The sequence below is a fragment of the Mugil cephalus genome, chromosome 4 (assembly GCF_022458985.1).
Source record: "Mugil cephalus isolate CIBA_MC_2020 chromosome 4, CIBA_Mcephalus_1.1, whole genome shotgun sequence".
In the NCBI taxonomy this organism is placed as follows: Eukaryota; Metazoa; Chordata; class Actinopteri; order Mugiliformes; family Mugilidae; genus Mugil; species Mugil cephalus.
The window spans coordinates 5,157,014-5,174,230 of NC_061773.1; the positions used below are offsets into that span (position 1 = coordinate 5,157,014).

The window sequence follows — 17,217 nt, forward strand, 5'->3', positions numbered from 1 at the left end:
AGACCAACACACACAGTTGCACAGAGAGGAATAGCACTAACACTGGCACACACAGATCCACTAGCACAGCCATAGCTCCTGAGGAACCAGCGGTCTGGTCCCCGGGCGAGCGGCTGTGGTCTCTGCCAGTGAGTGTTAAGTTACCTCTGGGAAATCTCAGGCCAGCCAGCCCTATGAGTGGCCTTTATCCCTGCATGCATACATCAAAGGAAAAGGTGGGGATTACAGACTATACGAGCCCATGTAGCCTCCTAACCAGATAACACATTTGTCTCTGTGTGCCCCCAGTGGAGGTCTTAATGTCATACTTTTGATGTGGTGTATAATAGAATGGACAGAACGAAAAGGTAAAACAGGGTAAAGTCAGGGAATGCTGTGAGACTCCGCTGTCAACACGTAGAAAACTGACTTACCAAAGGCCTGAGGTCGGGATGGATCAGGATGTAGCCATTGTTTGTGATGGCAAATGCATATCCATGGATCCCTAACTAGAGACAGAAAACAAGAGGCAAAATGAAAACGGAAGAAATACAAGTGCATATGAATGCATTCATTGAGCGCAAGACGTCAGACTGTACCATATGTTTGGGGATGAGCTTCATCAGCTCCTGCAGAGGGATGTCTGTTCCTACGACCCCCAACAGGATACCCTGGTTCTTCTGCATGAAAGGATTCAAAACACTTTAGATAACAACTAAACAGCCTTTCTGTGACTCAGCAATTAGGAGAGCCTTGCTTAAGTAAAGGAGAAAAAAGCAAGTGAATAAAGTAGAAAACTAGCAAACTGAACTGGAAGTTTCAAAACAATTCCATGGTGAGATTTTTTATACAAATTAATCATATGTAATTGCACTATGAATTATTTGCTCTACTGTGTGTGCTGTCATGTGTCTATTAATTGTGACTGTGTCCATTTTTAGCTACTTATTGCCCCTCGGGGACAAATAAAGTGACGTGAATTGAAATAAATTATGTGATGGATTTAATATCTGTTGTTGTTTTTGTTTTTGTTTTGTTGTTTTTTTAAATCTCTAACAGTTAATATTAAATTCTCTCACCGTTTCATTCTTTGTACTGAAGACAGGCATGGCTACTGTGGTCATCAGACTGGGGCCTGACTTGTCGTTCAGCTGAAATAAATAAATAATTAAATAAATAAATAAAAAGCAGAAAGTATATCTGAAATTATTATTTTTTCTTTTTTTTTTGACAAATTAAGCTTCTAGAGACTACATTTTTGGTCTATCTGTCCTATATCTACCATATAAGATGTGTTTTAATGATTACATTAAAAGGTACAGTAGCTATTTAGTAGTGAAGAGCCCCTAAGAGAAGAAGAGGAGGATGGGTTTGCTGGTAAATGAACAGCTCCAGGGCCACAAAGGTCTCTGAAGGTCAAAATTAATTACAGAACATGTAAACATAAATCCAAAAAGCCCAGACTGATTTGACAGAGAGAGACAGAATTTATTTCTTGCATTGTTGTGAATGCAGCATCTAAATATGGTCTTTATGTGTTTATGTGGCCCTGGTCAGAGCCTTCTTGTTGTCACTATGAACCATGTGAGCCTCATGTGCTCAGTGGGAACGAAGGCTGAAATAATTCAGCACATGTTAAAGTAGGTCCGCTATTCACTAAGCTTCTGAGTTGACACAGCTGAGTGTGCCCACGTGCGTGTTTGTGTGTGTGCTTGATGTTCATTTGTGTATCTGCATGCATATGAAACAAAGGAGCAGTGAACTACAGTGTACAGAAGCTGTCTTGACAAAATGAAGAATGGAGCTCCTTAAATTCATCACCAGGCACAATGGGAGAGAAAACTGGACTGCTTTAGTCTTCACAAACACACACACACACACACACACAAACACACACACAGGTAAACCCATGGACGCCCGACAACCTCCACCTCATCTCTCTCTCTCACTCTCTCTCCTCTCTCTCTTTCTTGGTCTCCCCTCCAATGTCAGTTTTATTACGGGCTTTAGGAGATAAAGTGCAATGATCCACAGAATGATGAATGGTGTGTCTGAGGCTGGGATACAAGAGCGCACACTCCAGAGGACAATCTCCCAACCCGCATGTGTGCACGCATGTTTTAGTGTGTGCATGCTCATCGTCTCCACACTGGGAAGAAGTACAAAAAAAAAGAAGAAGCTCCTCCTTTTCTTTCTTGTCTGCAATGGAAAGAGCCTTCTTTCACTTTAGATTTGCTAGAAAATATTGAAACATGTTGGAAAGGAAGGAACAATGATGGACTATTTAAGTCTCAAGTCACTTTCAATTTAAATCTTAAAGGAACCTTTTCATTCCCAGCTCATGGTTCTCTGAGAGCTGACACACAGCAACCAACCAGTCCTTAAAAGACAAGAGACAAAAATGTAGATCCAATATTTACCTTATGAGCTTGAGAAAGCTGATGAGAAAGACACATAAAGATATATTTGTCAGTGAATTAAAGTCTGCACATTTTCGCATTGAATTTATGGACACAGATGTACATTGGGGGGAAGATCTATGCAGATTAATGAAGCTCATAATGAGGAATCATTCCAACAGCATGAAGAGTAATGATGATGGAGCAGATCCACACATGTGCACACTAACTGTACATTGCAAGGATGGAGGAAATGACACAAACAGCTCGCAATATCACTGAAGTCAAGATCGCAGCACCACAAACTACAACCCTTTATTCTTCTACAACAACATGAATAAAAAATTCGAAGCTCTTTAAGATACTTACTGCACTGTCCACGTAAGCTTCAGTCCACACTGTGTCGTGTTCATGATCGATAACCTTCGGGCGGCTCATGACATGAAGATACCTCATCACGTTCTCCTGAACATCGGCTAAGGTTGAGATCTGACTAAAATATCCTGCAACAACACACATTAAATCTAAATCAAAAATCCAGAAAACAGATCCCCCTCAAAGTCTACTTCAACTGTTTACCGTTTAACTCTAAACATCTGTGATATACTTGTGATATGCTTGTATTTAAATGCTTTTCTTGTTGTATTATGTCGCACTTTAACAATGTAAAAGGTTATATGTTCCTATCCCCCTCCCCACCCCCTATGTCCACCAATAAGGAGCCTTGAGCGAGCTCCTAACCCCCAAACCATGCTCCACATAGGTTTACACACTGTTGTGTGAATGATGAGTTAAATACAGAGAAAAGATTTCCCTACTTACGTTACTATATAAATAATTAACCAGAACTTTTAAATAGATTTTAGACTGGCTGAGGTCTGACCTCTGGCCAGAGAGATAACTGTTTGAAAAGTCATCATCATGTAACTGTATATGTGTATATTTGAAAATCAACATCAGAGAGTGCTGCAGAGGAAACACAACAAGCTGCAGGCGGGGAAACTGTGGATTCTAGGAAGTGGCCAGCGTAGCTAGTAGACTGAAGTAGACTGAAGACTGTCACACATAAAAAACAATCCCAGCTGCCAACTGTCCCTCTCAGGACATTGAGCAGATGTCTTGCAAGTTAAGGTCATGGGTCCAAGTTCCCCCGTGCGTCCCTTTCCCCTGTCATTGATGATTTCAGTGTTTAAATGTTACCATTCACCAAGCAATTAAATGGTATCTACCCAAGATATGAGTCTACGTTGAGGCTTATTCGCTGCCCTAAAATTTCCATCTAAATGTATGGAATCACCCTGTATAACACCTGCCATAATTAGGTTTCCAAGGGTGGTATAAAAAATAGAAGTGGCCGTTATGCAGAATTGCCTCTATCAGATCCTACTGTGTGCATACCAAGTGTAATTTGCTTGTTATTAATGATGCATTGTTGAGTAAAATTGATCAATTGTAGGTATGGAGAGGAAAAAAATATGGGTATGTAGGAATTCATAAATTCTTGTAAAATGTAATTATAATTCCTTAAAACAATCGAGCACCCCAGAGCTGTGTTGAAGCACCCGAATATACTTTACACTTTCTACACCTTCCGATGTCCCTGCCCTCACTGACTGAATCTGCAGTGGGTTTCCAGTGTTGCAGCTTAGAATGACACGGAAATCATTTAACTTGTCACCTCCCGCTGTCGCTGACAATGTTTCATATCGGACATGTAAGGTTATTTCACAGCGGGGGTCTGAGTGTGGAAGGAGGTTTGGGCCTTGTCATTCCAAAATCCTTGTGTGATCTGTTTTCCTGGCTGTGACTTTCCCTTCCAGAGGGCACTCATCCGGAGCGCTGACACGTGGGAGCCATCAGCAGCGAGCAGCCAGGAGGCAGACACTGACAGGAAGAGGGATTAGAGCGGATTGACCTCTGACCCCCCCCAAGTGCCACTTCATTGCCTCTTGGCAGAAAGGACCTGAGCCAGCACATGCAGTCACACATGAAGACACGCATAACACAAGCAAACTGCACTGATTCACACGCATTTCCTCAATCTATCATATTAGCGCGCAGAAATAAGATCCCGTCGTGGAATGTGTTTGTCGAAAAGTCTCCAACCTTTGTTGGCGCATGCCATCCACTTAAGGTTATCAGCAAATGCAGACTCTCGCCCAATCAGGTAAGGGAATATCCGCACCTGTTCAGAGGACACATAAATATCAACAGATTCAAAGATGGATGGATAAAAAAAAACACAAACATGCACTCCTTGGTAATCTATCTTCCTGTCCCGATCGTATCTGGACTGGGAGCAGGAGTGTTCAGCTGCCTTTCAACCTTCTTTTTTTTTTTTTTTATCAAATCCTTTTCAGCTTTTATTTTTTGTAATTTGTACTCTTGCAGTTTAATCTGTGAAATTCAATTCATTTTCTTTTTTTTAGGGGGGTTTAGGCATAAGCCATGTGCAACTATCCTTTTATAGAACGCTGTGTGACACTTTGCCAGACCTGCGCGGCTCATTGGCTCCAGATGCTTTGCTAAGCATAAAGCATATAGAAAACACTGAATGGCTGCCGTATAGCAGCCCTGAGGGTGCACGGGCAGGGTGGGGTGGGGGGGCACTGCCCTGCGCTCTGCCAAACACTGCCAACACACATATGCTTGATAAGACTGAACAAAAGCCTCTGAGCTGTTGCTTTTACTGTGCTGTGATTTCATTTCATTTCAGTTCCATTTAAGTCTTACAAAGACGGTAGAACAAAAGATGTTAAACCGGTCCAGGAAAAAGTGTGGAAGGCAGTGTGGTTTGAGGAGCAGAGCCTTTGAGACTGAGCTGCTTGTACATGCACTGCCCTTGAAAGATGTTAAATTCCAATGTTTTATTCCCTGTGGGGGAAATATCGCTCTTTAATGCATCACCTCAGTAAAAAACATCACACTGACATGGATTTTTGCAGCACAGAGTTATGAGTGGTAATGAAGTAGGAAACCAATTCCTCACAACATCAGACAGGAGCTCCAGCTGGCAGACAGTATTAAAATACACATTTGTCCCTGATGCAAGAAAACTGCAGGACAAGCACAAAATTAGGAAAAAAAGTACATGTAACATTGAGAATTAGGGGGGAAAAAAGAGAGAGGGATAAACCAACACTCACTTTTCTCTCTGGCCAGTTGTACTTCTCAAAAACATCATCGTACATTTCCGTCGCCCCATCAGTCACCAGCATTATGGCCTGGCTGCACACACTGCCACGTCCCGTCTGATTAAACTACAGAAATATGGAACACATGTAAAAAAACAGGAGCCGACAGCTATGTCTGATCAGCATGTTGAACCATATTTAAGTAAATAAACCTGAGTTTCTGTATGTGGTAACGTTTTCTTTGTGATGCTAGAAGATGCAGGGCAGTAATTAAGTGGTTTATTGACCCGCAACGTCTTAAATGTGGAGACACACAGGAGTGTTTAGTGACACAATAGACCACATGTCAGGAGGCCTTCACATTCAAATATAGAATCCCATATTGTTTAGAGTGGAAGAAGAAGAAACGTTCATATCTGACAGCTCTTTCAAAGAACTGCAAGAAAATAAGAATTCAAGAATATAAATCTAAATGGGGAAATAATAATGGCGTAATCAGTATGGGAGGATCATAGGGTAATTATGCTGATTAATCTAAACAGTGTTGTCAACACAGTTAATTTTATTTCGTAGAGGTAATAGATTTCAGTCTATTATTAGTATTATGTGCTGCTTGTGCGCTGCTCTCATTCAGCTGACCAGCACTCATCAAGTGATTTGGCCAGTGATAGGCTGGATTCTGACTTAATAACCTGGTCTGTGTAACAGTGAATTTTTAGCAGCCGGCTACGGGCTACCTGATTACCATATTCATTGCAGGGCTTTAATTAATCTGACAAACGCAGAGGTAAAAGCTGCACTCCCTCAGCTACAGCGGCGCCACCAAAGCTCGCCTGAAAGCAGCGAGATAAAAGAAGTGCGGCGTGGCTCCTGGCCTTATCTTCTTAGTGTTCCAATCAGCAACGTTATTAATCATTGACATTAATTAGAGCCATTAATCACGCTTCAGAATAGATGTGTCCGTGTTTGGAGGGTGGAACGGGGATTGCACTGGAGCGTTTCGACAGGCGACACACCTCCCAAGCGCTCAAATGCATTTGACTAGGGTATGCTACTTTTTATGATTAGCTGCGAACACGCAGAGTGATGTAGTGGAACACTTGCTGTCAGTGAAAACAAATGTGGCTGGTGAAATGAAAGTTTTCTTTCTGTTCTATTCAAGTGGAGCAATTGAATTAAACGAGGACAGAATTTGTTTGTGATATCTGGGCACACAAAGTAATTACATTCACATCAAATGAATGGAGAAATTAATTAATCATTTTTGAATATAATTCCAAGTGTTGAATAATACAATAATAATTTGGTTGGTGTGCTTTATGATAGAATAGGTCATTTGAGTGGAATATTGACTGAAAATATTTATGTTTGAACAGCATTGTCATCAAACTGACCCTTTACTGCACTAGAACTTACATCACTCAGGATGGTGAAGGCTTCAGCCAGAGCCTCACCCAGGAGCCCGATCCCTTTGGCAAACAGCTTATCCAGATGTTCGCGGAAATGCTGACAGACAACCACACAAGTGGAAAAAAGAAAGGTTTGACTGAATTAATCGGATTAATTCATCCTGATATGGTCCACACACACTGGTTAGATTGAATAGAAACTCACGTCTTTATTTGTTCTGTCAGCCCGGATCAGCGTACCATTCAAACAAGGCTCCACGTAGTGGATCTCCTGATTATACTACAGAAAAATAAATGACATTTAATCAAAGATAAAAAGAGAGAATTAAATAAGCACTCTTTGTTTTTCAAGGATGACTGAGCACTAGTTCTGACAGAAACATCTGAAAACCTCACCATTAAACTAACAGACTAGAATCCAAGTTACGGAGAAGTATGAGACTCGTCAGCACATGAACAAGCAAATGAATCAGTTTCACTAAAACGTACTGCAATGATGTTGAAGAAGTCATCATCTCCCAGTGTGTCTAATATGGAGGAAACTGTCTGCCTGGCGATGGTCAGCCTCAGCCCCTTCATGCTTCCACTAACATCAACCAAGATCACAACATCCTTAGGAGACGTAGCCGCCTGGATGTACCTGTGATACGTACATGTGATATTACGCTCTTGCTCCTTTTGTAAAGAGTAAAAATGGAAGAAAACATCATTTTCTTGGTAGTTATTTAATTTTCAGAGTCTTACCACTTCCGATTCCTGCAGTCAAAACCAATGACACCGTGTTCATCTGGATGCCATTTAACTCCTGGAAAATGGACGAGGAAGTAAATTTAGATGAAAAATAAGTAAACAAAAAATAACAATAACTGCGTTTCACAGAGGGGAAACACGAGCACACTGACACACAGAATCTTCGATGTAAAAGCAGCCTTGTCTCAAATCTTCACCTCTCACTAAAACCCAGCAGTAGTACACCACATGCTTCATGTCCTGAATACATGTTAAATTGCAAGGAATCACCAGGCTCACTGTATGAGACTGTAGATACAACAATACAATTCTTTCCTGATTTCACAGTATAAATATAAATTGGGAGGTTCATTTCAGATACTTTAAAAGTTAGGTTAAAAATGAAATGAACTGCTGAGTTAAAAGTTGAAAGAAAAAAACACTTTGCTCATTTTCAAACGTTTATCTGTATCAGGGATACAGTTTTTTCTGTGTTCTTCTGGGAACCTGGGAATCAGTCGAGGTGGAATTTTCTAGTCTATCTCCGTTATCTCTGCTTGTAGCTAAGTTACTTTAAGTGTAAAACTAACATGTCCCTGGAAAAGACCTAAATCAATAACAAATCTCTGCTACAAGTATTGCTTCTGTATCTAAAGGGTGAATTCCTGCAGAGCTCCATTGTTGTCCAGAATACACTGTCCAGAAACACAACACTGACCCACACTGCTGCACTGTGCAGCACACCCCTTCATTATGACGAACACACTCGCCATGGCCATTCGCCGCCTTGCAGAAAACCTCACTAGTGCACCAAATGTGGATCAATCAGTGGAAACTGAAAACACTCTCGACACTCTTTATTATCTGTTCATGTAACATTTTTCTTTAAAATGGATCTACTTAAAAAAGGGTAGAAAACAAAGGAACATTCTGTGGTGTGTTGTGTTTTTTAACATCTCAATAATGAAAACATGAGTAAAAGATACTAAGTTAACTTGTATTTGATCTCCTTATGCACAACAATGAATCAGAAGACTTTTTCTCATCACCACCACCGTCTAATTAAGTCGGTCCTAAAGATTCTGCGACTTAGGGCTGTTCCTTAGTGCGGCTGTAGACCAACACTGGCAAATTCTGATTAATTACAGTCTGTATATATATGCATTCTCTCTGATGGTCTGTAAAATTACAACATTAGCCAAATTACCGCTTTAGTAATTCCAAATCATTTGTTCTGATCTGTTTTTTTCAGCACTGACAGCTCCCGTGGGACAACCCTTTATTCTCTCTCTCTCTCTCTCTCTTTCTCTCTCACTCTCTCTCTCTCTCTCTCTCTCTCTCTCACACACACACACACACACACACACACACACACACACACACACAGTAACTGTGAAACCAGGTCCCACATTCAAAGGAAGGTATCTGGAGCTCATGAATACACTAGACTCACGGTTTAAGTTTTTGTTCATATACAGATACACAAGGACGGACAAACCAAGAGTGACAGCACTCACCAGGATACTGCCTGAAGAAACCTTTGGCGCTCCCAAAATACTGCCAGATAAGTGTTGGATCTCTTTCAAAATTATCCACAAACACTTTATTCAGGGCCTCGGACCAGTAAACCCCGTTCACTATGTCAGGATCTGAGTAGGATATACACAGAAGAGAAAGAGTGTGTGAGCTAGGAGACGAGTGAATTACACGGCGATAACGGTAACCATCCTGGTGACCATTACTGGGCGCATGGTTGACCTTTGTCCCTTATTGACCCCCTCTGAAGGAGATACAAAGCTTGTGACTAAATCGTCCCCTCCCCTCCTCCTGCCGGACGAGCCTCTCTTTGTGCTGCGAACAGAGAGTTATGGGGAGTCCATTACAGCCAAACAAAAGCCACCCAGGCAACACACAGGGAGAGGTGACAACAAGAAGAGAGCGAGCAGCTACCATATGAGCAACATCTTTACAGAGCGCTCCGCTGCTGCTTTCTCTTTACGTCTGGGCTGTTATCGATTCCTCAGCTCCACTTCTCCCAGCCTGTGACACTGATACACCTCCAGCTGCCATTTGTCACGTTCACCGCTCACTTTGCTCACTCCCTCTCGCCTCCCCTTTCATCAGCTTCCTGTAGGTAAATAAATAACACATACACGTAACTGAGTAGTCCTCACCTTTGTTGTACATGTTGGTGGGCACCTGCACCACACTGAGGCTGAGGTTGACCGAGAGGTTATTGAAATGGTCGTTGGGCTCCAGGATGAACTCTCCTCCCAGCTCCACATTATTACCGTCCCCGTCCACTTCATTGATCAGCACAGCGTTGAAGTACTCATACTTGAAAAAAAAAAAAAGAGGAAACGCAGGAAATCAAGACCAGACACACGCTGTGCGGCATTTGTCGACAACACAACACAACACAACACACAAACTCTCAGTGAGTGGAAGGAGAGAGGAACAGAGAGAGAATGGTGAAACCAAACGCGGGAAATCCTGGAAGTAAAATGTTCATTTTTGATTGTTTCACTGTAGTTTTAAAACTGAAGCACAAATAGAAATGGAAACCTGCGCTGCCTCACTGTCTGATCTTTTCGTGAGTGCAACCGATGCATCTTCTTGTCGACTGTGTCCCTTTTGCTTCTCAGTCTGAGCACTGAGCTCAGTCAAACTGACACAGCCTCCTGCACCTTTTTATACATTCATGACACAGACACAGGCGGCAGTGAGAGAACGAGACGGGTGTTTTAGTAGAGTCCAACTCTGACGCCTCTCAAATGAACTGACACAAGGAGAAAACTAGTAAACAGGGAGATACAGGGAGAGGAGAGTTCCTGCAGATAAATACACCACCACACGTTTATAGCGGGTCACTTATAAGTGATGGTTCAGAGCAAATTTATTTTTTTAAGGATATTGTTGCAAATATTGTTACCTGAAGCCTATGGATGGAGCAGAGAAGCATTTAGAGAATGCGCTATTTTATTAACTCAAAAACAAGATCATAAAAATGGCATATTAGATAAATAAGACAATACACATTACAAAATTCATAGCCCAGCCCCTGATTGAACTGATCCCGATGAAAAGTACTATCAGTGACGATGTGTTCACACTTCCATCCATTCTTTCTACCAAATGGCCTCTTTATGCTTCCACCAGAAATGTTCCTTTTCGAGCTGAGGCACGGAGACGACAACACAAAAAGAGATTTCAGGACTATGGATTTTCTTTCCTGATAGAGTTGGTCATAACGCCACCTCTTCCACTGGATTCATATTACAAAAAGGATCTCATTGGGCTCTGTCAGGGCAGCAGGAACATTTACAGCGACCGAAATCTGTTTTAATAGAAATATAGCCATACGACTTATTTCATGACAGGCCTGAAAAAATTTTCTTAGACGACGGCTCGTGTGTTTTTCCTCAGAGGTGTGACAGCGAAATGAAATGATTAAACCTTGCACTGATGGGCGGCTGTGGCTCAGTGGGTAGTGCAGGTTGTTCACGACCCAGAGGGTTAGTGGTTCAATCCCTGTCATACAGAGCGCGTACCAAAGTGTCTGAACTTGGCACTTGTGCGTGTGTGTGCATTTTTGCAAACGAAGGATGTTACTGTAAATACAAGACCATAACATTACTAGTCTGCATATGCCACCTGAGGGTTACAGACCATCAGATCAGAACAAATGAAATCAAACAAGACAAAAGAAATAAAAAAGCAAACTGCGTAAAACGTTTCACTCGAGTAAAATATCTGTCTCTTTCAATTTCTTTAAAATGTACATAACAGATATCTGTCCTTGCTGATGTCTAAGAGGGCGCTGCACGTTTATCAGTGTAATGTCTCGGCTCCCCAAAGTGAAACAGAACAACAAGTTTTGTCTTTCACTGCCTGCCGCAGCAGAGCAAAGACTGCCTCATCCCGCCTGAGCGGCCTCTTTGTGGCCTCTGGTCCTCATTGTCTGCACTGAGAGTAAGAGAGAGAGAGAGGGAGAGAGAGAGGGAGGGAGAGATGGAGGGAGAGATGGGTGATAGACTCTACAGCATCACTCTCGAGGGAGGCCGAGCGGGCATCACCATCAAGCAGCCCCTGACAGCTCATACCACGCCTGAGCAGCTCTCTGACGAGCTGCGGCGGGGCGGTGGGAAGCATGGGTTGGAGGAGGAGGGGGAGGGTAGGGGGTGAGAGCTGTGGAAGGGGGAGAAGTCGACAGGGAGAGAAACGTGCACCCTCAGCAAAACTGAGAGCTGTAGAGGAGCACGTTAACCACCAGGGTTATTACTGTAGAGCAGGCCATGGGACACTGCGGCTCTCCGAGTCGGCCCACTGACTCTTACACCACTGCAGTTAGCTGTAGGCCGTACTGCAGAGATCTGTCCTCCATTACACACCGCCAGGCCGTACTGTATAACCAGGCTCTGATAACAGGAGATGGTGGGTCTTGGGAAGCTTTTCTCCGCCTCTTATAGCATCTACAATTTCCACAGACTCAAACGTTATTAGTCCTCGGGCTTTTTCCTTATGTGACGCAGCGGATTGGATTGTTCTACTGTTAGAAATGAATCCAGATGATCAACTAAAATGACGTTTTGCAGGAGCATAATTTTCTGAGAGTGCTAAAGACTTTTACAAAAGACATTTTGATTTGTAGGAAGGCAGATGTCTCTTAATGACGGCGGTGCTCCACTCAGGGGAGGGAGGTCCTGCTTTTGTTCATTCTGGTTCATGGTCACGGCTTACTGGGATACTTAATGGAGCTGAGCCCTCATTAATACACCTGAGCATTAATGACAAGTCAAAATGACGACCATCAAATAAGACAACTGAAATCCCATCTTCACCTTGTTCAGAAACTCCACTTTTATCACAACGGTGAGGTGATTCAGAGAACAAGGGAAACACACGGATGTAAAAGGTTTTAAATGTACGTCTCCAATCAAAGTTTTTAAAGTAAAAATGATTTAGGAACAAATTATTTAAATATTTTGAGGCATAAACACAAGGAAATAATTTTAGGCCTTTAAAATACGAAGGTTTAAGAGCTCACTGAGAACATTTCAATATCCTTTTAAATCTGCTGCTGTGTACTTTCACTTATGTGAAATATTTCTAAAATAATGACGTTATGTGTAACATGGCATCCAGTAGAAGAAACTCCAAAGTGAACCAAGTTTCAGCCGCGCCATCAGACCCCATCTGTACATAACTTGAACCGCAGGTCAGTGCAAAACATCCTCACTGTCCTGACACGAGGCAGCAGAGATAAGAGCAGCCAGCTTATCTCGCTGCGGTCAGTGAAACGGTGCGTGAAAAATGTGTGGTGTCAGAGGAGGCGAGGTTGGCTAAATGATGCCAGAGGAGTTATATCATGACATCACATCATTATCGCAGGTTGATATTGAATTCCCCATGTTTTTTTTTCATGGCCTGTTTAATGAAATGCCTGTGTGATAGACCTGTGCTGTTCACCAACCGCTTTAAACTTATGGATGAAAATGTTAATTTATCATTAATGTGCAACTATTTAAATTTTGCATGTACAATTTATAAATTACCCATAGTAATGATGCTTTAAAAATGTACATACAATTTATGTTAAAATAAAAAATAGGAGGAACAGGGCAATTATGATAAAACTATGAAAAACCAAAGAATAGTCAAAAATATAGGATGAATTTAAAAAATACAGATAGGTCTATTTTTGCAGAGTACATTGATTTAATGTTTTTTTGTTGTCATTTTTTCTGCTTTCAAAATTTGGGAGACTTATCTTAATAATATGGTATTTTCATACAATTCAAAAAATGAACAGAATACAGCTTTTAGTCTGTTTCTGAGCGATATGCTTATAGGTAAATATCTTGCGTATGTCTTCCGCATACAGGAAAACATAGGCGACTTAAGAATATTGCACTTTAAAGAATTATGGAGAAGAACACAACTTTCTCTTCAGTAAGATTTCATCACGCTGGCACACATGTCGGGTACACGGCTGTACGAACAACAAAGGGACGCAGAAGACACGAGGAGACTGGACGTATTCAGATGATGTAAATGCTTCTATTAACTGTAAAGTGCTGCCGTTATTTCAGTGTTTTGTTGCTCGAGTGGGTTTCCAATCTAGAGCCATGAAAGTGAAACAATGCGCCACGCAAAAGAGTTTCATTTATCTTTGTCCACTGGACAGAGAGAGAGAGAGAGAGAGAGAGAGAGAGAGAGAGAGCGCAATAACGCGCAGAAGAAATGCTGCATCCTCACTGCAGAGACTGGAAGCTCAGTGCGCCCTGGAAATCCGCAATGAGAGCCGCTAAATAATGTCCCGAACAGAGGGCCCAGGGCACATGAGCATATCCTGTGAAATATAATTACATTTAGAAAAGGCTGCAGGTCTTCTTCGTCCTCCCGTTTTTTCTTTTGGCGGTAACCTCACACTTAGAAAAATGTTACTAGGCTCCTCAATACAATATATTATATGCACTACAGCTCCCAGAACAGCTTTTGATTGTACATCCAGAGAGCGACAGGTCTGAATCTAAACCACCAAGTGCCATAGTTACAGTTCTTCACTGTACGTGGAACTTTCAAGGCGCTGCAGCTGCGAAGACGAACTGTGATTCCACTTAAAAACAGTCAGTGTGAGTTATGACAGTGCGGAAACCGCAGCCTTCAGTGTGTGTGTGTGTGTGTGTGTGTGTGTGTGTGTGTGTGTGTGTGTGTGTGTGTGTGTGTGTGTGTGTGTGTGTGTGTGTGTGTGCCTGCTTATCAAAGAAACATTATGTATCAAACCGCTGACAGGACTTCAGTGTGAAGGACGATGCCAACGCAATTAAAGACTTTTAGGGCCTATTACCCTTCTCTCACCTTGCAGCCGCTCCTCCCCTGGCCAACTAAAGGTGATTCATCCTGGCCTAATACAATGACACATCGCATTTTTAATCATTTGCTTCCTCGTTTTTTTTTTCTTTCTTCCCGGGACAAAACTCACCTGCAGGTCCGGGTTTTCTTCATGTTGGTGGTGCGCTTCTTCTGCTGCTTCCACCAGGCGCTGAGAGGAGGAAAGTGGTTCGTTAGCACATCTAACACAATAATCTAACAGCATATATATAACTAATAGCATTCTTATACAGTGAAATTGAATAATACATATATGGTCAACCGTGTACAGATTCTTTAAGGAGAACTTCCCTAAAGTTTTTTTTTTTTTTTTTTTTACTCTGTTGCTTTTGCATTTCTCAGACTTACTGTTTTGCACATTGATTATTCCCACATCTCTACAAATGTCATTCCACTGAAGAGGAACATGATCTACAGGACCGCTGACAGGCTTTAGATTAATCCTTGGAGGAAATCGACAGCATGTGAAATTTTCTATAGACGAACTAAAAAAAAAAAAAAAAGAAGAAAAGTCTCTCCCGTTCCTTATAGTGTTTTTAATGTCTAAAAAATGTGGGCCACTATTGTGACGTGCAGCTGTGGAATGATTGATGGCGGCGCGATTTTGACGTCGCTCGCCAAGAAGCAGCGGCAACTTGTGTAATAGCTCGACTGTGGAAAATGTGCTTGGCTCTGTGTTTCCGGGGATATGCCACCTAAACGCCGCAGTCCCACCGCCTTCTGAGTCACGCAGGTAATTAACATCTGTCACACGTGTCAAAATAACTGCTATATAAACACAACTGAGGCTTTTCCTCCGTCTTGCTGAAGGGTGCTGGCCAAATTCAATTGACCCTATGGCGAGTTCTTGTGTTGTCAGCAGCTGACAAATAAAAGCATCATGATATGCATTGGATGTTTTTTTCTCATTTATTTATTTAAATGGAAAAAAAAAAAACTCTCAGCGGGCCTATGCATATAATTTCTTCTCATATAAAAATATACCTCGCAGCGTTCACCTTTTAGTGAAACCTTTACCTCTTTATTAAGGTCACAGTGTCTCGATTTTGAACTCTTTTCAGTCGTTTAAACACGAGATTGGATTTTGCGCACCTTTGTGACATGTGCCGTGTAACACACAATTTTCCTGAGCGCATTAATAAAGTGACACGTCTCACCGAATCCAGACACGTTTATTAATTTCCACGCATTCCTTTATTTGTAATTTATCTGACTGGATTGTCACGAATTATGCACATCAGGCGCGGGGAGATAAACCTTATCATTTCCCAGCAGTCCCTGCGAGGTGTGGCTTATACAAGCTCCTCCGCTGCTGATGATGATCATGATGCTGTGAAGATGCCATCAGCTCCGACTAAGACTATAATAAACTAAAAACAAGACCACTCTCTGGCCTTTTACCTCAACACCATGGGTGCAGATTTGGTCTCAGGTTATTTCCACGTGAATAAAATGCTGAAATTCCATTTTAATACCAATATCTTTACAAAAAGAACAATGTCAAACAACAGTATTCAGTGTCACAGTTACTGTCACTGATAGAACGACAGTATTTTTTTTTTCACCACACTTCTGAATTACAAAATGATTGTCCTAAATAAATGCAATAAAAACAAACTACATTAACCAGAACATAAAAAGATATAACCCTCCCCCACTTTCTGATGCTGCCCCCTAAACCCAACCCCAAATAATTCACACACACTCCCTTACCTCCTAAAGCAGAGGGGAAAAAATAATAAATAGAAAAAGGAGTTTTACCTACCCTGGTGGCCTCTGCTTTCTTTCGGAACACCTCCTCCATCTTCACCGCCAGGTTTTTGACCAGTTTCACTCCATCAATCTCCTCCACTCTGACCGACTTCTCTAATTCTTTATATTTCTGGAATTGACCAGAAAACAGCTGTAAATCCTGTAACACTGGAACACATGCTGCAGTCGTACTGAGGTCTCATGGCTGATTAAAGTATTAAGAGTGTCTTCAATGATTCATTTACAAGACAAGAAAGGGGGAAAAAAATACACTCTCTATTTTTTCCTGTGTGTGTAAACATATTAGAGCCCTATTGTTTCTCCGTGTCTAACCCATATTGGAGGGGAACTGTTAAATAGGGTTTATAAACTTTCACATGGCTGACAAGCTGCACGCAGCCAGTCTCAGATCACCGCCTGATAAAATCCATGCTGCAACACAGAATGACTGATAGTCTTTAACTGGCCTCAGTTATTGGCCGCACATGCTGCCTCTCGCGGTCTGATTGGCTAGAGATGGCCATGTTGGGTGGCTGGAGGCGGGACTGGATCTGAAGGCTATGCATGGTAAGAGGGTAATTGAAATGGAGTCAAAGCACAGGAGAAAGATAATAACGTGTCAAGCTTCGGCGACTCCGGGTAATGAACTACACTTCACATAATGCTGATTCTGCTGGATGCGCATGGACCTCCAGTGATACAGAACAAAGCCCACCACAGCTCGGAGGAATATAACATTACATAATCCCACACCTGCCTGGCACACACGCGCGCACACACACACACGTGTCAAATAAAAACAAAACGCCTGATCCTTTCACGGCATCCAGTCAGCCACGTTATACACACTTCCAATAACCTTATCTAAATATAAACCTGAACCACGATAGGCTTGTGGCACGCGTTCAAACATATTACACA

General features: G+C 42.0%; 1 protein-coding gene across 1 annotated transcript in view; it reads right to left on the reverse strand.

Annotated features, from left to right (window-relative positions):
- cacna2d3 (calcium channel, voltage dependent, alpha2/delta subunit 3) overlaps positions 1-17,217 on the reverse strand; it is a 28,909-nt gene that overhangs the window by 7,319 nt on the left and 4,373 nt on the right. The window contains exons 4-18 of the mRNA XM_047581843.1: positions 16,310-16,426; positions 14,636-14,695; positions 9,825-9,987; positions 9,168-9,299; positions 7,666-7,726; positions 7,411-7,561; positions 7,127-7,201; positions 6,929-7,018; positions 5,525-5,638; positions 4,485-4,563; positions 2,748-2,881; positions 2,400-2,417; positions 1,059-1,130; positions 579-659; positions 414-488 (exon numbers count right to left, since the gene is read on the reverse strand). Coding sequence (XP_047437799.1) covers positions 414-488; positions 579-659; positions 1,059-1,130; positions 2,400-2,417; positions 2,748-2,881; positions 4,485-4,563; positions 5,525-5,638; positions 6,929-7,018; positions 7,127-7,201; positions 7,411-7,561; positions 7,666-7,726; positions 9,168-9,299; positions 9,825-9,987; positions 14,636-14,695; positions 16,310-16,426 — 1,422 coding nt within the window. The remainder of the gene's footprint in view (positions 1-413; positions 489-578; positions 660-1,058; positions 1,131-2,399; positions 2,418-2,747; positions 2,882-4,484; positions 4,564-5,524; positions 5,639-6,928; positions 7,019-7,126; positions 7,202-7,410; positions 7,562-7,665; positions 7,727-9,167; positions 9,300-9,824; positions 9,988-14,635; positions 14,696-16,309; positions 16,427-17,217) is intronic.